This window comes from Lissotriton vulgaris, chromosome 6 (assembly GCF_964263255.1).
Source record: "Lissotriton vulgaris chromosome 6, aLisVul1.2, whole genome shotgun sequence".
In the NCBI taxonomy this organism is placed as follows: Eukaryota; Metazoa; Chordata; class Amphibia; order Caudata; family Salamandridae; genus Lissotriton; species Lissotriton vulgaris.
This window is the reverse complement of record NC_141694.1, coordinates 1,774,509,387-1,774,532,964: the sequence shown is the minus strand read 5'-3', so window position 1 is coordinate 1,774,532,964 and position 23,578 is coordinate 1,774,509,387. Positions and strand designations below refer to the sequence as shown.

General features: G+C 44.4%; 1 protein-coding gene across 1 annotated transcript in view; it reads right to left on the bottom strand.

Moving 5' to 3' along the window:
- Positions 1–7,863: 7,863 nt before the first annotated feature.
- The window catches only part of LOC147709457 (fibrinogen-like protein 1), a 135,053-nt gene continuing 119,338 nt past the window's right edge, over positions 7,864–23,578 (bottom strand). The window contains exons 4-6 of the mRNA XM_086925486.1: positions 20,284–20,500; positions 10,451–10,646; positions 7,864–8,901 (exon numbers count right to left, since the gene is read on the bottom strand). Coding sequence (XP_086781612.1) covers positions 8,755–8,901; positions 10,451–10,646; positions 20,284–20,500 — 560 coding nt within the window. The 3' untranslated portion in view covers positions 7,864–8,754. The remainder of the gene's footprint in view (positions 8,902–10,450; positions 10,647–20,283; positions 20,501–23,578) is intronic.

Below are 23,578 nucleotides of genomic sequence, written 5' to 3'. Positions count from 1 at the left end.
CAGTGGTCGATAACAGTATTAACACGCTTTCTTCCCGAATTTACACATTAAACAATATTGTTTCTTCTGTTGTTGACATTGTGCATGATGAAGTGTCCGTATTATATCATGGTCAAAATCAATTACGTTCTGTTATGCAGTTTGCCTGCAGACTACAGACTCTGAAGTCTGGTCGAGTGCCTTGGAGTTATATGAACGTCTCATCATTATTTGCCCCGTTTAATTTGACTGACAAGCAGCGCATGCTTTCCATGCGAGATGCATCATTTTCTATGTTACACATTGAAAAGTTAGAATCTTTGCCTTTCTCTGTGGCTGAGGTTACTGCTGCTGCATGACTTATCCATGGTATTATTACCTTGCCTTTTGCTATGTATAAATTTACAAATTGTATGCGATATATTGCTATAGGGCGATATGAACCATTAGGCAGTGCTTTCCTCCATGAGACATGGTCCTTACCGTACACATATAGGTACACATATAGGTGTCTTAAGGAGGGAAATGAAGTGAATCTGAATGGTGAGGAATGTACACAGTCGCCTGACCGCTCACTAATATGCAGACACATCCAGTTGCATGGTTCTTGTAATCAGGACAAACCTAATTTAGCCTGTGTTTTGAAAGGCACACCGGTTCCTGCAATAGTTCCCACATTCACTTTATTGTCTAATGGTAGTTATTTACTTTTGAATAACGAAATGTGTTGTGGGTTAATGGTCGGTATCGCCTATGTGGTTACTGTATCAGAACGCGTGGTGTGTTGTAAGAACGTGTTATATCCACCCACGCATGGGAATGCAGATGTTTCTATTTGGCCCCGAATACCAACCTTGGGAGCGAAGTTCCATGGTTTGAGCCGAATAAGAGCACTATTGTCTCAGAAAGAAGTGGCCCTGAGCTCGGCCCGCGAAACTTATGTCCTTCACATAGCTAACACACGCACAGAGGTGCAGGCACTTTTAAATACTGATTTGCCGTTTCATTTCTGCGAGCTGGTTAATCAAATCTTCAATGCCTCCTCCACAACTGGCCTAGCACATTTTTTTAAATTGGTTAGCAGTGGTCTCGTGACTACGTTTGAAAAAGTATTTGGTATTATCCCTGCGTTTTTTCATTCTATATTCGCAAGCCTGTTTGGCGGATTCCCTGTATTGCTGGCTTTGGCTGCAGGAGTTCTGGTGATATTTTGCTTTATAAAACATGGATGCCCATCCTGCGCAAGGAAACGCTCAGCCCCTACGGATGCAGTTTCGCAACCGGATGCTTGAATACTATGGCTCCTTACCGCTTGCGACTTTAAGCACGGCTTTTGGATTATCGTTTCGATTTTCCTATTTCACATGTGTCCAGCCTGTGTTTCATTGCCTGAGCTGTGATTTCGACTGGGCCATTGATTTGTGTCTCTGCTTACCGACTTCTCCTGACGTCAATTTTGATCAGCTGATGAGCCCCGTAGTTGCTCACGAGTTGGTTTGTTCTGGCGAAAGGGTTATGGCTTTGGCAGCGATGCATGGACTAATGGGTCAGTGGGACATATTTGCAGCGGCGCATGACTTTCTGGCACATAGCGTTCTCGAGAATCCACTGAGTTGTCTTCTGATGTTGCTAGAGGATTCGGTGCTGGAGGAGCACGTATGTTCTTTCATATTGCTTAATTGGATGGCTGAACTGTTTTCAGATGATGACAGTGATTTCATGTTGGACTAGTGACTATGCTGCTAACTCAGATTTTTATAATATGTATGTTGATATTATATAAGATACTGCGTTTGAGAACTTTGCATTGAAAAATAAACATTTCAAACTTGCACGTGTGTTCTTTGCCTCCCAGTTTCGGTTTGTAATGATTATATAACGAAAGAGTGTTCATGTGTTCCACGATACCTGAGGTAACCTAAGTTCATGTTCTGGATTGTCTAAGTCATTGGTAAGTTATTACTACCGATGAGACACTGTAGCTAGCTTGGTAAGGGGATTTCTGAAACTGAGGTGAGTTTTGGGTCACCCTAACTCACCTAGGTTCTAGATCTCTGTGCACAGTTCTGTGGGAGAACGGAAACCCTGCTACCCTGCTAAAGACAACCCACCCACTAAAACACCTTAACCCAAACAACTGACCACACAATGTCACCTGCAAGGAGGAAGTTAAAGATTAAAGAAAGGTGTGACCACATGATTGATAAGTTCCCCCGGACCCTACACACCATATTAAACATACCATGCAACCCAGCAGCTACAGCATTGACACCTCCCACAAAAGCCTGAACACTCACACCAACCTCTCAAACCTCATGATTTCTTTAACCAATAATATACCCTCCAACTCCACTTTAAGCCACAGCCAGACTACCCCCTAACTCATACCACCCACATCCTGTATGCCTCTGTGCTTCCTCCTGTACTATTCTACACCTCCTCAAAGCACAATCACCTCAAGGGACTGAGACTCAACAACTAAAATGCTTGCTGAACAACACAAGGTTCATGAACAAAAAACTCTTCATCATATTTGATCTAATTTCAGAAAACACACCAGACCTCACCTTTGATACAGAAGCATGGCTCAACAAAAACTTTGCGCTAGATGTCACAAAGCCATCGCATTTGCATATGGTATCAACAACAAAAACTGCATTATCAAAATTGGAGGAGGCCTAACACTATAAAGCACTAAAACACGTCTGTGAATCCTTCCTGGTAAGATGTCACCTACTCCAACTCTTGCTTTTTCATTCCTCTTAATATATAGACCACCAATAGCAAAGCAAACTTTAAATATGTCTTACTGGATATGGTGACCAAGACTCACCTAAATCACCCCGACCTATACATTCTAGGATATCTTCGTATCTTGTAGGACAAACATAATGTAACTTCAATCATAGGCATCACATCCAACTTTGATGCCTTTACTCTCCTAGACAGATGGTTGAAATCATATTTGCTACTCTGGGACAGGGCCCAGTGACCGGCAACTACCCAGTAATATAGCACAACCACAACATTTCCACCTTCAGAATCAACATACCACTCAATAATATGTCAAAGTCAGAAACAACCAATAAATGCAAATACATACAATAGAAAAAAACTAGACCTTTTTAATACTCCACTTCCATCTCAAAAGAACCCCACTAAATATAAGACCTCAAGATATTCACAACTTCTACTACTAGATCTCAATTTCACTGGACAACCAGAAACTAGTAAAGACCACATCCAGGATTAACCATAGGAAAGAAACCACACGGATTAACAACATTAAAAGAACGAAACACAACTGAGCATACACCATCGCAAGTGAAGAAAATCAAGGGATAAAATAGACAAGAACCTTCTTCCATCGTATCAAGGGGCATACAAAACAGCCATTGTAACCACAAAAACCTGCATAATTGAAGCAGACTGTTTATATAAGGTGCTGCACAAGTTTGAGCAGAATTCTGCAACCCAGTGTGCTAAAATTCAGAAATACCAAGATCGCAAGCCTTCTGTGACAAAATACCACTGGGATTGTTCTTCAAAATTGAAAAGATAAAAAATTACTGTAAGCAAAGCACAGCTAATACTCCCAATACACATGACCTAGCCACTAGAAGAAATGTTACAATCTATCCTCACACTTGTAATCCTCAAACTTGACTATGCCATCAGTTTATATGCAAAAGCGGTACAAAAGGGGGTGGTGATGGACGGAGCGTTTGAGCAAATCAAACACTCACCCCCAGTCAACTGATCTGGATTTAATCCATCACCATTCTTTAGCTCACTCTGCCACCCCAGTTCAGATATGCAAATTAGTCTGACCCTGTGCCTCATGGGAACAGTCCAGCCGAACTGCCAAACCATGTCTTCCCTGTATCGATCAGTTTATATGCCAGCACTGCAGGTTTCATCACATGTAAAATACTACTAAGTCAAAATGGTGGCTGGAGACTCCTTCTTCACCCCAGAGAACATGAAATGAGTCATGCTAGCACTTCAATGACTACCTGCAGCTAGTCAAGCAATGTTCAAGGCACTTTGCATTGCCCACAGAGCCTCCCAAGGAAAAGGACCACTACAGCTACAAATTAAATTAAAGCAAAACAAACAAAATACTGCAATGCCTTCAGGCATGCACAAAAGATCTTCATACGGCCTTCCTATAAGAAATCCATAGGCGGCACCGTTTTCTCAATGCAAACAACCAAGCTCTGGAACTCATTACCAATCAAGATTTGAAGATTCAAATATCATGTACAGGAGAGGTGGAAAGAGGGCTGAGCAGTCATGCAGCCGATCGTAGTTCAACGTGGTGGCATAATAATTTCTTTACGCTTCTTGGCTCTCCTAGACTCTCATAAGATACAACCATTAGAGATCACGTCTATTACCCAGTAGTGTACCCTTCAAGATGTCTACGACACCTCTTAAATGGCCAATAATTTCCTGTAATTACTTTTGTAGTTTTTTTAGTCCTTAGTCAAGGTTCTGAAATTATAAGCTACTTAATGTAGTTCCTGAATGTCGACATCTTGTAGCTTGTCACTGAACAGAGCAATGAAACATCACGTGCACATATACGTTAGTCAAGTGTGTTATGCTTAATGAAACACAGTGAAGTTCTTGCACATGAGTTGGTCTTTGGTAGGGCCAAAGAGGTTTCAGTAACACTGTTTCTCAGCGACCCTTACATCTTTTCACCTGACCAGCCTCTCGGTACAGGCACGGATCCAATGAAGATAAGCCTATAATTTCTTAGAAAGTTACAATACGATGTATTACGATAATGGGTGGACTTATGTCAGCCTGACACAGTCTCAGAAATGGTTCCGACCGACCTCTGGTCGGCAGTCCCAACCACCTCATCATGATGCGACCAAACACTGTTTGGTTGCTCGCATACTCCCATTCCTCTATGGGAGCTGGTGTTATGGCCGTAAACTGGCCATAAGACAAACTGCCGTAGAGGAATTGGTGTCTGTGCTAATACCTTCACCATGTGGCAGGCATCCCAGGGTACCTGCCACACGGTGCAGGGATGAACAGAGGGGCAGGATAGGTGCTCCCTCTGCCCCCAATCGGAGGCTGCAGAGGCAAGGGGGCTCTGCAATGGGCCCATACTTGCTCTCCAACAGGCTTTCCATGTTGGAAAGCTCGACATGAAAAGCCTGACCGGAGACCGACTATCGTAATCCCAAGGGCAGAAAGCCAGACCTTTGCAATTATGGGCCAGCCTCCGCCTGCCCCACCGGCTCCTTGAGCCGTCGAAGTCAGCTGGAATGACCGGCGGGTTGAATTTCCAACAGCCAGCATTGTAATGCGACAGTCGGAAACTAAACCGAGATGCGCCCCGGTAAGGCTCTGACCGAAGTCGGAGCCTATCTGGGCTGCATCGTTATCAGCCCCGTATTGTCTACTTTTAAACCAGTTTTTAGGTTGATATAACTAGGATTTAAATTAAGGCCAACTGGGGAATTTTCGTCAAAATGCAAACGTACGTCATTACCAACCCTAGGCCCAGAGTTTACCAGTTCAGCATGCAAGGCAGCACAGCATTACATTTTGTTATGCTGAGCTGCAGTGCACAATGGAGAAACCACAGCCCAGAGCTATATCTACTATGATTGGCCAGCTGGTGCTGCCATCCCTGTCGCAACCTCTCTTACAATGCAGCCCTGCGTGATGCAAAGCCTGAGAGCATGGATCAGAGTTGAGTGTCCACTTCTAGCGTAGGATCTGTAATGGAAGCATACCCTTTGGATCCAAATTTCTATACATAGATAAACTTAGATATCTCCCACAAATTGGGTGTGCACTGATCACTGCAGTAAACATACCCTGTATCGTTGTTTTGGGAAATGAACACACTCCCCATTGTTTGCACCTCCTTCAAGTAGGAGGTAGTTTTTTTAGACAAAGCCAGGTCTGACTATTTTACAATTCTGAATTTTGTGTCAAAATCGATGGGTGTTTGCATTAATGTGTCCCAGTAACGCCCTTTTGCTTCAAAGCAACACAAAACTGTATTTGTGCTGAAAAAAGGGCATGTTTCCTGGATGTAACACTTTTTGTGCTGGGTAGTACATAGTATGCACTGCTTTGCTTCACTATTTGGCACTATGCTTCACCGCAAAGCATTTGTAAATCTGGGTGTGTGATTCTAAGAACAAGGGTGCACTCTTCAAAATGAGGGTGTTATGTGTCCGGCGGGCGACGGAGAACATTAGTTCTATTTTTATGAATTTTTCTTCAACTAGCCACAATGTGGCCACTGCTGGCCACGAAATACCCGAAAGTTGGAAATGAACTAACCTCTTATGTCGATATAAAGGCTGCAGAAGAGGCTGTTTAATGCTAGATGACTTGTAATTGAGCCACTCACTTGATTCACTTGACTCCTCCACCCTCTCACACCTTCATCCTTCACTCAACCACAGCGCCCTAAACATGGGCAACCCATGGGACCCACCTACTCCACTCTACCAGCAAGATCAGTCATGCAGTTCTCAATGGGGATCTCTGCATATATGTTCGTCTGTAGTAGCTCCACCTTCGCTAGACCGGGTAAGTTGGTCCTCAGGTTCTTGTTCACTTTCCCATCTCTGTGCCTGATCCTTTCTGTATGGATGTTCCTTCTGTTTGTTTAGGGAACAAGTATTCATTTCCTTCTCCTGAGCAGATTTTCACACTTTTTTCATTTTTATAATAGTTCAGGTGCATCAACTTTACATTTTTCAATGCTTTTTTTTACAATCGAATTGTCAGCTTTAATTTCAAAGGAAACGTATGCATGTATTATAGAACTATGTCAGCGGTACCAACCTGAAAGTATGCACTCAGAAAGAAATTGTTCAAAAGTAGCGTTTTACTAAAAAATATATACTAATTAGAGACACCACACCATGAATACAAAGTAGCATGTGAAGGAGGCCAGCCTAGAGTTCAGCAACTGACATGATGATGACTCCGCGGTTGCACACACATGTACTACACAGCTTGTACAGGAAACAGTAAAAGACCAAAACAAATGGTGTAAAAATAGACAAAGTCCACTAGACATTTGGTGACCACGTGATACCTCACGTCACATGAGCGTTCTACTCATAAGACACTGTGGATAAGCAGGGAGGCTTTCCATTAACCTGCCCGTCTGCTGCACGCTGACTTACCACAAACCGAGCCCGCATTGTATTTATGATGCCTACACAGCAGACAATTCAGTGGACAAGTGGTGACCGCCTATTTGAACTCTTGATGCAGAACTGGTGCTTCCCACAACCAGGTGCACTCTATGCATTTTGAAATCTAAGGAGCCTTATTACAAAAAGTACATTGTGCATATGATATCCACTCTGCATTTATCCACTGAATATTGCATGCCAAAATGTAAGATAATCACTGCATTCACTGCATTTAATTTGCTCAAACCTCAGATTTATGGTCATTAAACACAATGCCAAGTCAACATGAAGCTTGGCCATCTGCTGCCCCAACTATAGTCAATGCAACGCATAACCCCTATCCCCACACTTGGATTGAGATGCATATTTAACGGTCAACCATATTGATGTGTACCAGAAGGTGTTTCAACGTCTATTCATGGAGCATTCGGTGGGTGCCACAAGCGTGCAAACATTTCTTAAGCAAGCTGCAAAATTCACTGCACCAATGGTGTGCGCCCATCTGATTTTTTGCTGCAACTGGGATATGCCTGTTCACACTTCCCACTATATTGTGCATCCAAATACGACCCAACTATCCTAAAACCACCAAATGTGGTGACAATGTGAAAATCTCAGACACATATCCTTGTACTCTGTTATTGTCTGCACATTTCAGGGTCTGCAGCAAGCTAACCAATTTTCTGGTTACTCGCACCTCAGGCTGAATAGACCAAATACTGTATACATAACAAGGAGTAAGAGTTGCTATAAAATGGCCACATGGTGACATAGTAGGTTTTGTGCAAAACAAAATACATCAATACTTCAAGTAAAATCTTTTGTGGGACCACTGAAAGGCTCAGCACTTTGTTTTTTCAACCAAATTATAAGGTTGTTAATCAAATGTTAATTCTCAAAACTGTGTGATCGATTGCAGAATTTGTCCAACTATGTCACGATAAAGTCATTTCTCACTTTCTACAACACCGTCATCGAGTTGACCTTTCTAAATTAGGCAAGTGCCAGGAATCTCTGCCCTGCTGCTGGCATCTCCTTTACTTTACTTTAACCACAATCCTGTATCCATAATATGTGTTTTGAATGAAAGTTTAGATACTTTACACTTGTTTTGTATATAAACGTAGAGAAACCATGGCTTCAGTTCAACTACATTGATGAGTTGAATACTTTGATATCATGTCCATGTAGAGAATCAAGTTCCATCCTCTTGTCCGCTGTAGATGTATGTAAATATCTTAGAAGAATGGGAGTTGATTGTGTATTATGTTCTTTTCCACCATCCTGTATGCTCATGTAGCCCCTGCACTCAACAGTCCATATTTTAATCATCCTTGATGGTGGTGGAAATTGCCTGACCCCCATCCTTTTGAGAACTAGCTGCTTTGTAAGGAAGAGAAATCCATAGCTGTCCACATTATTCAAGGAGATATCAAACCTGATTAGGTCAGGACCAACTCCTCTGATGGGGAAATGGGGGTGGCAGCCCACCTGTAGCTGCATCTTCAGCTGTAGAAGTCTTAGTTGCCCCATAAATGTGAAAAAGGTTTCATGAGAGCTATGCGCTCTTGACCAAGTGGCTGTTTCAGGGGGATAAGTGAGGCCGAAATGTTCTAGAACGTATCATCATGGTGACCTTCTTCAGGGAGTAGTAATCTGTGTCCTTCCAGGTGTACCACACAATCCCATCAGGTCCCAGGACTTTGCGTCCTTTCCCCACGTACCTGCCACCCTGCAGAGAAAGGGAGATAGAAAGACATGAGATGGAGAAAGGAAGACGGAGATAATGACTGAGAGGAAGAAGCCAATATCACAAGATACTTTGCATATGATGTGGGCATTGGCTGTAGATGGTGTTTCTCATAGTGCACTCCTGTCAACTGATCCAACTCTAAGGTTAAAAATAGACACAGGCATTCACTGAATATACTATTAGTTTTAGTACTGACTTCTATGCAATCCACCCATTTCTCATCCATTTCAATTTAAATCTTTCTCAGACCCTTCATAGCAACACCCACCACTTATTCTTGAACAGATGTGCACAATCAGCCCTAAACCCATCTACTATGATCTTCATCCTCTTATCCTGGGTAAACACATGCCCCTTCATTATTCCTACCATCTCCGCACATCTTCTTTAGTTATTTATTTGAATTCTTTTTATATTTTAGACTTTATCTGGCAATGAAACATTACACAAAGGTTAAATAAAACAGTCCGGCAAGTACCAATTATTATGGGATATAGTTACCTAAATTTATATAATGCATTCTATATTGAGAAACAACCCTTCGAGTGGTTCACATCTCCAATGAAGGATTATAGCCCACAGCTAAGGTCTACCATGGTTGTTAAATGCCCTCTTCCTGAGTGACAGTTTAGGGCGTATAACAAGAGAAGGGGCCCTTAACATCCATTATAGCCAGAAGAGCTATGGTGCTATTAGAACATTCTACTTCCCAAGGGTAGAATTTCCACATAATTCATAGGAATTTTGGAGCGGAAGGTTTACACTATCAATTATTATCCCAGAACCCCTTCATTGAATTCAACAGAGCTCCCAATATTCCAATGTTCTATAGTTTTCTGCCATCTTCGCATTGATGTTTGCTGCTCAGGTAAAACGGGCTTTCATCAGCAACATGTGCAGAATGAAAACCATGGTGAAAGGATTCCCCTTAGGGGGTTCCAGAGGAACGGGAGTGTTGGGTGAGGGCAGGTCTGTGTCTACTGACAATGACAGAATGGAGGCATTCCACTGCATGACTGATACCCAGTGGTCTTTGAGTGAATACTAGCTAGTCTCAGTGTTACACTATATGGTGGATCATTCCAAAGGCCCCTGAGATGCATGAAAGAAGATGCCCCTCCAGCATCCGTGGTACACACAGCATGATATGCAAAAGACACTCTCACTCTTGCTGGAGGGTTGCATCTGGATTGATAAGACTAAAGATTTGTGTTACTGATGTGAAATTGCACCTGAATGAGACCGGCTTTCACGTGAATTTTACTAAGTGTTAATTGTCCAAATGTTTTTAAGGTGCAAATAAATATACTAAATGTAATTCCTTGAATGTTATTTTGTTTCTCTCTTCCTCAAGTTTTCTTCCTACATTTCCCATCCCTTCTTATTTCACTATTTTCCTTCGTAACTGTCTACATCTGCCTAGTCTTCAAATTTGTGTGTTATGAGTTCACCTTTCTACCCATCTCTGGATCAGTCTATTGGCTCAACTCTTCCTCTCTGTACATAATTTGAATTCATCTATTCCTACCTTATAGTATATTCCATTCAGGTTGGAAAAGAAGCACTGATGGTACCACCAGCCTCCATGGGAGATCTCAGCACAGATGTTGCCTGAATCTGGGGTGCTGAAACCTTGCTTGTTGTGGTACCATGCAAAGGAGTCCTCCACAGTGCCGCTAAACCCTTCAACATTGAGGCGGTAATGGTTTGCTTCATTCTCAATGCTGTTGGATGAAGATGAAAGGAGACACAATGGGTTAACATATGAGTTGAGCTTTCAAAATTTGGATTATTGTTCACAAATCTGAAAAAGGAGGGCACAAGGAATAGTCTGGTACAATGAAAAAATAGTTCAATACTTTATTAGATATTCTGTATTTGAATGGACTAAATGGAAGATTGGACCAGAGTAGTTTGACTGAAACAGCAGAAAATAAAATTTAAATAAATGACAGCCTTAAAGGAAGCACCATTTTGACATCCTTGAGGAGGCAATATGTAAAACTGTGAGTGATGGCTGTGGGACCTACAAATGCTGTTAGGAAAATTAATTCAACGGAAGCTTTTTTCCAATGTTAATAAAATCATATGCTCACACATTGTGTAAAGTACATACTTTGGAATAAATGTGCCTAGAAAAGTCAAGTGAAGGCTGGTAAGAGCACAGGCTAAACTATTTGTAGACAAGTAATAACATTGAATTTAAGTTGGGCTGATCACTGAGAACCAAATAAAAGTTGTGTAAATTTACAGCATATAAACAATAAACAAGTTGACTGATTTCTCTCCCTAGTAGACCAAACGATATGTTATGTTGTGTTAATTGCATTTCTTGAGTGCACGCTTGCCCGAGGGTGTCCTGGCGCTGGCTACTGTCTATCTAAATTACTGAGTATGTATAGGCCTATGTGGCAACAGCCAGGTTTTCAGCCCCTTCCTAAATGTCAGCAGTTCTGTGGTGTTCCTGAGGTGAAAAGGAAGCTCGTTCCATGCCCGAGCGGTGCAAGTGATAAAGTTTCTACCACCCCAGCTAGCTTGTTTTAGCTAGAGGTATAACCACCCCTTCCGCTACAGCGGAACGAAGAGCTCTTCTGGGGATGTACCATTGGAAGCGCTGTTGCAGGTAGTCTGGGCCTGTTCCGTGAAGGGCTTTGAAAACCGTACACATGGACCTGAAATTAACCCGTTGTTTTACTGGGAGCCAATGTAGTCTTTTTATTTCTTTTTTAACAGAAACAAATTTGGGTGTCCCAGTCAGCAGTCTGGCTGCTGCATTTTGTACGAGTTGAAGCTTGCTTAGGTGTTTCCTTTGAATATTAAGGTAAAGACTTTTACAATAGTCCACACTCGATAGGATTAGAGATGATACCACTATCCTTTGACAGTCCACTGGTAGGAATGATTTTATTTTCCTTATCATTCTGAGAAGATGGAAACTGGCAGAGGTCACCACGTTTACCTGGTCCCCAAAGGAAAGTTTGTCAACTATGACACCCACAGTTTTGCTTTCCTGGATGTCTCCGGGAGAGTCTTTAGCTCTTCCTCCCACCAGTCGGAGGTCCAAAAGTTGGCATTGTGCCAAAGATGAGGACCTCTGTTTTGCTGGAATTTAACTTCAAACAGTTGGTTATCATCCATGACTTGATCGCTTTCATGGAACCTTTTTTTTTTCTCTGTTTCCTGTCCAGGTCGTAGTGACACCACTATTTGCGTGTCATCAGTGTATGATGTCAGCTGAAATCCATTGGATCTGATCACAGCCGCCAAAGGTGCCACATATATATTAAAAAGGGTGGGACTAAGGGAGGAGCCCTGTGGTACTCCACATGGGACGGAGAAAGGTTTTGAGGAGGCTTTATCTAAGTCCACTGTTTGAATTCTATATGTTAGGAAAGATTACAACAGGTTCAAAGCATTCCCTTGCACCCAACATATAGGCAGACGGTCCATCAGAACATCATGGTGGACCGTGTCGAAGGCCGCAGAGAGGTATAGCATAATTTGTGCTGCCTGCCCTCCTTGGTCTCAAGGCTTCTCTTAGTTCTTCTGTAGCTTTTAACGGGGCTGACTCCGTGTTGTGGCCTGCCCTGAATCCATATTGAGTAGGGTCTAGTCTGTTATTAGCATTGAGGAATGTGCTGAGTTGGGTGTTCATAATCCTTTCTATCAATTTTGCTGGTAGGGTAGAAGAGAAATTTGTTGGTAAATATTTGGGCCCTTAGGATCAACATTTGGCTTCTTTAGCAGCGGGAGAATGGACGATACAGTACTAGATGTTTAAACTATAGTGTGTACATGCATGAAATTGGTGTGCAGGCTAAAATTATAATTTCAAATCATTTTGAAAACCTGCAGAGCACATTCTTCAAATACATTTCATTTTAAGAGTTTAACCCAGTGTTTGCACTTTTCCAACTGTCTTCTCGGTTGCTAAAGAGTTGAGCTTTTTAAAACATCCATACGTTCAATTTGTTTTGTTGCTTTTTTTGAAGAAGCAATGTGGTACTACTGCCTGGTGGGCTTTGTCAGTGATAATGCTACTTAGCATAAATGCTAGTTCCTTAATGGGTTTGTTGGCTATTGATGATGGAGCCAGCAAGAAAACTCAGTAAGTTGGGTGCTTAATGTTTACATCTTCCTTACATGCAATTGGCAAGTTTGAATCCCAGCAAGACGAAGTAAATCTTGCATTTTTCTAAAACTGGTAAATTGTTCGTCACTAATTTGGGTAATAGTAGCTTATTTTGTTTACAGTGCCTGGAGACTGCAGTGTCAGTGATAAATAAAAAGGAGGTTTTGTTTATTATGTTATCTTCACTGATAAATAGATAAATACCATCTTTATGAGTGATCTTAAACATTAAATGAACATGTTTATAATACTCTTGTTTGCTGAACAACATAGAGGGCGCTCAAGATTAGTGGCACATAAATCACAACATTTACAGGCATTAATTTACAAGTTACAGGTAAAAAGCCTATGATTTGGTCTTTCCATAGTCTCAACTTTTATGTTGAGATGCTGAGAAAAATCCAACTTAATTTAGAGTCAACAGGAAAGGATTTGGTTATGATAATGAATATTTATTTAGAAGGACACAACTCTGGAGTCATAAATTAGCTGTGCCAATGATTTATTGTTCAATAGATGTAAAGTCTTGCAGGAAGGGTGGTATCAGGGATACTGGATACAGTGTCTGGTTTGATTTTATAAGTTAAGAATACATTATTGTGCATTAATTTTCTGGTGTCGTCTGTAAGGCATGCTTCTGCTTTGAATATTAGACTGGTAAGAGCATGTAAACATCTGGAGGTACACATACATACATATCGGTACATTTATGAAACATTCTTTTTCTGTAAACTGAATTCTGTGGGTTTCTTGTAGCAATTAAATACAACTAATGACATAAGCAGGGGCGTGGCTTGGACGCATGGCGGCTTAGTCACGTTTGCCGGAGCTCCCGCCAGTGCATAATTATCTGGCATTCATCCATAATATTTCAGGAGCACAAAACACTCCACCAGGAATAACGAGATCGCCGCTGCCCTCAGGCATACGTAGAAGGAGCAGAATCGGCTTCCCCTTCTGTAACGGCCGCTGGGAAATCTGAGTCGGCAGGAGCTGCGGCCCCGGGCAGAGCGCTACGATTTGGATGCTCGGGCCGCGCGGCGGGGGGCCGCGCCTGGCGCCTAAAGGACTGCGAACAGTGTGAAGTTCCCGAAGTGCGACGAACAACCAGTGTATAGGTCGGGCCCCCGAGCACATGAAGGTCGGCCACAGCAGGAGGGCGGAACAGAAGCCCCAGCATGCCCTGGTGAGAGCCCGCCTGGCAGCAGTGAGTCAGGGGTTTGGTGAGAAGGAAAGGTGTTTGGCGGGCTGTGCTGGTGTGCCCCCCCCCCCCCCCCGTCGGGGGGCTTAGAGGAGGTGAGAGGGCTGGTAACAGCTGGCCATTGCTCACACACCTGGGAGGAGAGAACAATGTATGCCTGGGGCTACAACCATGCTGTCACAGAGGCACGGGCCGGTGGACTCGACGGGCGGATCGCCAAAGTGTAAGCAAGTCGGCAGGCCTTACCGGAGACGCGGAGGGACAGGGATATACCCCAAAACTGGGCGCCGGAACACGTCAAGTGCTGGGGGACTCACCAGACCCTACCAGACCAGGAGAGGGGCACCGCAGCTAGTTGCAAATCAGGGAAGAGCCGGCCGAGCAGAGACACCTTGTGAAGATTCTACATGCCTGGAAATTGAAGGCAGCAAGACAAGCAGACACCGGGGAGCTGGGGCTGAGGCGCAGGCTGGACGGGAAGAGAGGCCGTGTTCTACACCTGAAAAGTGAGGGTGCAGGTGCCCCGCCCAGGAGAAGCTATTAGAGGGTGCGAGAGCTGGAAACTGGCTGAGCACTGGGGTCCTGTGTCTGTCGGGTACAATGGTGAAGGACAAGACCACAAAAGTCCAAACTAACAAAATCTCTAACTATGCGCGCTGTGCCACACGGAACCACCCGGAGCGGCAGCGAACTCAGACGACCAGGGGGATGGACTGAGTCGGCTACCAGACACGTCCTCATCATTGGCGGAGATTATGGCGGCGATCCAGGCGTCCAAGGCAGAGGTGGTACAAAGGATCAACGCCCTTGCAATAGAGGTGAATCTATTACGATGCGATCTTCGCAAGGTGTCAGACATGGTAACAGCCACGGAGCACAACGTGGAAAATATGCAACAGGAGGTCCGAGAACTCAGAGACTCAATGGTGCGGCTGCAGAAAAGGGTGGTGCAGCTGGATGAGCGGGCGGAGGATGCAGAAGGTAGATCAAGGAGAAATAATCTGATCTTCATTGGCTTCCCAGAAAAAGCAGAAGGGCCGGCTGCGGACCTATTCTTGGAGAACTGGATTGTCAGCGAGTTGGCCCCAAACAAACTATCCAAATTCTTCAGTATTGAGAGAGCACACCGAGCGCTGGGCCCGCTGCCCTGCCCTGGAGCGCCCCCAAGAGCGATTATAGCCCGGTTCTTTAATTTTAGAGACTGGGACATTATTATTCAGGCTACCAGAGCGAAAGGCCAAATACAGTATCAAGGACGCTCCATCGCAATCTTCCCGGACTATACCAGAAGCAAAGGCGGACATTTCTGGGGGTAAAACGCCGGGTGCAGGAAATAGGACTGAAATACAGTTTGCTCTACCTGGCCAAACTGCGGGTGGAGCACAAGGGAAGAGCGTGCTTCTTTCAGATGCCGGAGGCAGCGACGTCCTGGCTTGATGAGATGGGAGCGTCAGATATGAGTCTGGGACTTAGAGATGGTGCAGATAGATCCTGGAGCGGGCCCGGCAATGCAAGAGGTGGTACCCAGTCGGCCCGAAAGACACAGGAGGAATGTGAGAACACTCTGGGTAGAATCTGAGTACACCCAGACGGAACGCTCCAGATGGAAGCAGGTCGAGAATCGGACGGAGGGGCGCAGGATGTAGTCCCAGACACCCTCCTCGAGACGGGGGGCACGAGTTGAACTGGTACATTAAGAAGCACAAGTCAAACAACGAGCGTGCGGAACTCAATAGAAAGAAAATCAAAGGGGAAAGATACAAAAAAGAGTACAAAGGGAACAGAACAAGCTAACAAAAAAGAAAAGAAGCAAAAGGACTAATAGTAGCAGATAAGTGAATGTACTGTGGGCAGTGTAAACCATTGGATACAACAAGATGGGGTGGAATGTTGAAGGGATGGTAACCGGCGGATGGCTCTGAGCATGCCCTCTTAGGGACCGGACCGTGGGCTGGGAGCTTGAGGCTAGCCTCGCACCCGACTGTCTGTTCGATCGCTTCTAGGAGTATTGGGGTGACATATTGGTACTTAAAGTTAACATGTTTACGGCGGTTTGGGGTGGTGATACGAAACCGCTAGAGCTATAGCCATTGTTCAGTTGTAAGTTGTTTGTAGGGGGTATGGGGCGACTCCGTCGAGCCCTGACTTTCCACACCGAGGGAGTGGGGGAAGTAGCTGGGTTGCCCAAGGGGTGGGGGGGAAGGGGAGAGTTCTTTAAGTTCAGGGATGGGGGAAAGTCGGTTGTTCATGCAGCTACAGAGGTCTCTGCTTAGGTATGAGAAAAGGTCTGTCCGAGTATACACATGGTTGGAAAAAAGGGGGTGGGGTTCCCGGGAGGTAGTGGGGGTAAAACTGTAACGTGGAAATGGCATCTTCAACTTTGAAGGTTTTCACATGGAATGTTCGGGGGCTGGCCGCATTCAAGAAACGTAGACGGGTGTAAGCTTATTTGAAAAGATACAGGGTGTCAATAACTTGCTTGCAGGAGACTCATGTATGGGGGAATGCACTACCATGTTTGAAACGCAGATGGAGAGGCCAATTATACGCCACTACGTATTCAGGTTTTGCCAGGGGCGCATTGATATGGGTGGCGCCCGGAGTACCCTTTAAAGGCTTAAACTAGATAGTGGATCCGGACAGTTGGTATGTAATTTTGCATGGAACACTAGAGGGGAAAGATTTATGCATCATTAATGTGTACGCCCCGAATGTCGATTGTCCATCTTTCTTCCCATCTATCGGAGTAGCTGCGCACCGTTTAGAGGTGAGGTGACCATTATGGTTTCGTGTAGCAATTAAATACAACTAATGACATAAGCAGGGGCGTGGCTTGGACGCATGGCGGCTTAGTCATGTTTGCCGGAGCTCCCGCCGGTGCATAATTATCTGGCATTCATCCATAATATTTCAGGAGCACAAAACACTCCACCAGGAAGAACGAGATCGCCACTGCCCTCAGGCATACATAGAAGGAGCAGAATCGGCTTCCCCCGTCTGTAACGGCCGCTGGGAAATCTGAGTCGGCAGGAGCTGCGGCCCCGGGCAGAGCGCTATGATTTGGATGTTCGGGCCGCGCGGCGGGGGTCGCGCCTGGCGCCTAAAGGACTGCGAACAGTGTGAAGTTCCCAAAGTGCGACGAACAACCAGTGTACAGGTCGGGCCTGAGCATATGAAGGTCGGCCACAGTAGGAGGGCGGAACAGAGGCCCCAGCACGCCCTGGTGAGAGCCCGCCTGGCAGCACAGTGAGTCAGGGGTTTGGTGAGAAGGAAAGGTGTTTGGCGGGCTGTGCGCTTCTGGAGGGATTTGCCCTTGTCATTGATGGGTAAGGTAGCAGTCGCAAAAATGATTATAGTACCAAGATGTTTATATGTACTCCAAGACTCGTTGTATGCAATCCTGTCTGGTATTTTTAAAGAATTGGATATCCTGAAAACAGACCTGATGTGGGGATCCAAACGTAAACGCGTTAGCCTGTCAACGCTGAAGCGACCAAGGCAGTTGGGAGGGGTAGAAGTCCCATGTATGGAATTTTATTATATGGCTGCACACCTACAGCATTTCATTCACTGGTTGGATGATCAGGAGAACTGGGAAAAGAGTTTGTTGGGAGGGTCATACGAGGGAGGTTCTCTTCCAGAACTGTTGATGAAGGGTAAAGGAGTTCCTGTCACTGAGCCGAACCTTATTTGGCAGGTAGCGAAGATTTGGGAAACTATGATAAGAAAAGTAGTGAGACATGCACCGTTTGCACCAGAAGCCCCTCTATGGGTAGTTCCAGGGTTTGCAAAAATAGCGCAGTCAATGTCGATTCACAAATGGAAAGAAGGAGGCTGCCTGTCTATGGGGGACCTTTATCACAATGGGCAGTTTGTCACACTAGAAAATACAGAGGCCGCATTTGGGTTGGGCACGGGACAGTATTTACAATACGCAAAGATTTCACAGGTGGCCAGGGAGATATGGCCATCATTCCCAGAGGAACCTCCGGTAACCAGAACCCTACAGGTGATGTTGTCTATGGCGCATGTGAGGCATATGATAACCCACCTCGACAAAGCGATCCGTGAGGACCTGCAGCGGAAATCATTCCCACTTCAGGCGAGAAGGGAAGAAACGATAGGTGAACCCTTGTCAGAAAAGGACTGGTGTAAGATCCATGAAAGGGTAAAAAGAGGGAGTTCCAATGCCCGCTTTAAATTAATACAATACAATTTTGTTCATCGGGTCTATCTTACCCCACAAACTCTCGGTAAAATTTACCCAGAGCGCTCCTATACATGTCCCAGATGCCAAACCCCGGGGGCTGACTTCGTACATGTGGTATGGACATGCCCGTCAGTGGAGGCGTTTTGGGTGGAAGTTCTACAAAAAATAAGAATCGCCAAAGGTTGGGAGGTTCCCAAAGAAGTGCGGACAGTAATATTGGGTCTTTTACCATAACCGAAAAATAGGAAATTGAGCAGGAAATTTGTGAATTTAGGCCTAATTCTTGCAAAGAGACGCATTGCCATTGAATGGCAAAAACCGTCCCCCCCCAATGCTAGGCCGATGGCTAAAAGACATGACTGAATGGGCAATAGCAGAGAGGGTCCGTATGGCGCATGTTAGGAGAGACGAAAAGTTAGAGGACGACCTCCAGGCATGGTCGGCGATGATAGCGGATTTACAACCCCCTGGGTTAGAGCCCTCGCATTTGGGTACAGACAGCCCACAGACTCTGGGGAACACACAACTGGAGATTAATGAAACAAGTGACTCAGAACGGAGAGACTGCATATGGACGACAGAGAGTTTAGTAGATGAAACGGTTGCCGACTAGGGGGGAGAGGATTGGGAGGGAGGGGGGAGTTGGGATGGTGGTGTTTTTTGGGTCAATGTGATGCAGGTTTCTGGAACAGTAGGAGCAAAGGGAGGGATGCAAAATTTGTTTTGTGCAAACAGTGTGATGTAACCTGTAAATGCTACGATTTGGATATGCCAAAATGGTGCTTATAGGTACGTTCGCTATATTGAAAATGTCAATAAAGTTTATTTAAAAAAAACTAATGACATAAGCAGACTTTGAGAGAGCTTACAAATGGCAAATTGAGCAGATGATGGAAACAAATCATAGTTGACTTTTGAACCCTATTCTTTTAGAAAATAGTCCTTTTAAATTCATAGAGGCGCTGCCACTGTTTTGGGATTGTTCACAGAAGTGTTGGACTGTGATATATTGGGGAGGAGTAAGAATCAAATATGATCTGCATTACTGAGATTATTGAATAAGATAACTTTCATCACATGATCCATAGCATGACCAGAGCAGGCTTTCTTCTCTCACCCGCCCTGATTTCTAAATTCGTTGTGTGTCTGGATTACAGCCGGAGGAACACATCCTTCTATAGCACCTCACTGCACCAGGGGATTGTTCCTGGCACCAGAATTATGAATGTTACTCAGAGCCTCTTGGTTTCCTAGAGGCTTGTGATGACCAACCCTCTGTACCTGATTCTCTAGTAGAATATGTGAATGTGCTTGTTGCTATCCTCTTCTTTCCTTCTTAGAGTCTGGTGATGATGTTCCTGCCATCTCTGCTGTAGAAGCAGCTTTGTTCTCAGGTAGAATGCACACTTGTTGCTCCAGTGCTTGTTGTTTCTTAGATGCAGGTGATGATTGGCCCTCTGATCTTGAATCTCAGGTAGAATGTGCGCTTGTCTCTCCAATGTCCTTTGTTTCTTAGAGGATGGTAATGGTACACCTTTCAAACCTGAATCTCTGGTTGAATACATGCCTAAAATACCTGAAACTCTTGTAATATATGTGAGTGCTGCTCAAACCCTCTTTATTTCTTGAGGCTGGTGCTCCTCTGCACTTTGTATCTGAATCTCTGGTAGAATGAATGCTTGCTCTTGTTGCTCCAGAGCTCCTTGTTTCTTAGCGGCTAGTAATGATTGCCCTATATACCCGAATCTTAGGTAGAATGGGATTGTTGCTCAAGCCCCCGTTAGTTCTTAGAGGCTGGTGCTGATCTACGTTCCGTACCTGAATCTCTGGTAGAATGCATGTTTGTGCTTGTTGCTCCAGTCCTCCAGGTCAATGCGCAATGAATAGTCCCCCTGGCTGGTTATCTTATGAATATGTTCGTTCCCAAGCCAGAACTCGCCATTCAAATCCCCGAAGCCTTCTCGGTACTCTTTCCAGGTTCGATTAAAGTTGACTGACCCATCCTGTCGTCTCTGGATGACGGTCCACCCACCTCCTGGAAGAGAGTGATAGGCATGTAAACATTTTAGAATTCATAAGTCTTGATTTATAGTGTGATGCACTCAATAAATATCAACTTTTACAATACAATGACATGTATTTGATAACGTATGTAGCCGATTATATGAACGTTATTACTGCGCCTACCATAATATTTGAACGGGCTACGAAACAGAAATAAACAGGGCCCGATTCACAAAGGGCCTCCACATTTGTGGCAGAGGCCTCGCAACCGTGACGGGTAGCCCTCACTTGTGGCGGGACCTCCGCACTGCAGTTTCTAATTGAGGAGGTCTCGACCCGACTGCAGAAGCTCCGCCAAGAGTGCGGAGGCCCTTTGTGAATCCGGCCCACATTGTTTTTTATTTCATACGGCCAGGTATTTGAAAAAACCTATGGTTGAAAGCACGCATTGCTTGTTTTTTTAGCCCTGCTTTGAGAATCTTTTCCTAGTTTACGTTTGATGTATGAAATAAGTTTTCATATTGTTGCTGTGTCTGTCACCATTAACTACTCTGTATCTATTTCACTTCATATTAGCATGTGCCCAGCATGGGATGTGATACAATAGCTGTCATTGCAATCTTCCAAGATTGAAGATTTTGAAAAATAACTTCTTTATATTGATGTGATGTCTTGTTAGGAGTTACATATACCAAATCAGTTTCTTTAAACTAAGAAACACAACCTAGAAGAATGAAGGAGGACCTGTTGAACTCACGAGGAAGCCTAGAAAAATAACATTCTTCAGAGCCTTCCTAAAGATAGTATGTGATCCAATATTTCTTAACTGTAGAAGCCGGTGGCGGCTGGTGACATTTGAAAGTGGCGAGTCATATGAGTTGGGTATGACTTTAATTTAGAGAGCAAAGAGAACCAACCTAACGGATAAGTATGGGGCCTGGGGGGTGGTGGGGAGTCCTCCTCTCAAGAAAAATTTGAAAAAAGATTCACAAATTGTGCATTTTAAAGCATATGTATTTTGTGATAAAGCACGGTTGAAAGAGCAGTGGCTACATATAGTCTTTAAATATTAAACACATTAAAAACTGTCCCATGGCTTACTGCATTCAACGGTTACTGTAATGTGAAATTTTACAGCTCGACAGCTTCAGACTCTTTAAAGTGTGTGCTTCTCCAGTGTCTTGCACTGCATGCAGCATCAACTTTGGAAGAACATGCTCCAAACAGGCTTCGAGAAGCACCCACACATACTGGCTACAATCAGTCATATAGAGATATGTGCAGACAGGTCTTTCAGTAGGAGGAAAAAAGTGGGGCTGTCTAAAAGGCAAAATGGAAAAGATTTTTCTGTGATTCCCATAATGTGTCACCCGATCTGTACTTTGGTAACTCTCTAAAATGTTATTACATCCAGATATATAACACAGCAACTGATATAAGACTACACCCTGCCAGGACTATTGGCTTTGCCAGTGTTGTTAGCTTTGTAAGGTAAATGAGTAACAACGATTTGTTATAATTCTGAAACTGTGAGACTGTGAATTAAATATTATTGAGGCCTGTGGATCAACATGTTAGATATGTATGCCATTTTTCTCTGCACATTTCGTCCATCTGCACATCTTCAACCTCATCTCTTGCCGACATGTGCTACCTAATGTATTAGACACCCATTGACCGTAAATCAATCCATGTTTTGGCATTAATGTTAAAAACATGGAAATGGGGCCAGCTTTGACACCATACAGCATGCAACTGTATTTACTGTAAGGACCTATTTCTCCCCTTTCTCTTGACTCGGATATTTGGATCAACTTCACAGGGGAACAAAACCCTGCTTGTCTTTTGGATCGATTTCACAGGGAAACAAATGCAGCAGCTTCACTTATAAAGAGGCCAGTGACCTGTAGCCAAGGCCTGGGGTGCCACTGTGGGGGAGGTTAGCGTGACCAGGGGTCTCAACACAATATACATAACACAGAATTAACAACATAACACTTACCATTTACCAAGGACAAGGTGCCAAATCCATAGTGCTTGCATCCAGTCCTACCGTTTAACGAATAGTAAAGGGTGGGATCTATGCCTCTGAATGATGGTCGTCTGGCCTCACACAGCCGTATAGAGTCTGACTCCCGAAACCGTGAGACTGACAGCACCACTGGCCTACAGTGAATACCACCATAGACTACAATGGCAATGAAGAGCTTAAGAATGGCAAGCCGTTCATTGTAGAACGTTGATTTACTGTCTGGCTTCTGTCTCCTGTCCTGCAGACAGCCCAGACTTAAATACATCAATTTGTTTAGAGATACAATCATATCTTTAAATTATTTGATCTATTTAATATTTTGTGAGTCAAACGTGTCAGAATTTCAGAGGGACGCAAGCCCAGAGCCCAAATGGAGAAACCGCCCCTGGTAGAAGCAGCTTGCTCCACAGTTTAGGGCCCACTGATTTGAAAGAAGCCTGCGCTTGTGCTCAAAGGACCACATGATCTTCTCATAGCACAGATAATATAATGGTGTTGAACTGGAATGATGTATATGAATACCGTGTACTAATCACAAAGACAAAGGAAAAAAGTTCCAATATCCTCCAGCTTTTTAGAACGGCAGTCTGTAAAGGAGATGACAGCATCTTAAATTTCAGCAACAGTTTTTGTTCATTGATATAGCGTGAAGAGCAGGCGCAGCGTAGTGGGTGGTAGTCACTATGGCACCAATATCCTGTTGTCATTGTGGACGGTCAAGCCGGAGCTTTCTGTTGTCCCTCCACGCAAGCAGATGATGCTGCAGCACAAAGGGTCGGGCAGACAGAACTTCTCATTGCCAGGCTGTGCGAGAGACGAGGATTCTGCACCAATTCCGCCGTTCACTGTTGTGAAGAACTCAAAAAGATTCCATTCACCCTCGCTGAAGCCACTCCAAGGGCTAAGGACCTGAGAGGCACCACTTGCGGGTCAGGGGCTTGCTCCAGCTGGATCTGGGTGCTGGTGGTTGTGAGTCCAGCAGACCAGCCCTTGGTGTCACTCGGGGAGCCTTGGGTTCGGGTGCAAGTCCAAATCCATCTGACCCAGGTAAGAGGGCACCAGGCAGCAGGTCAGCAC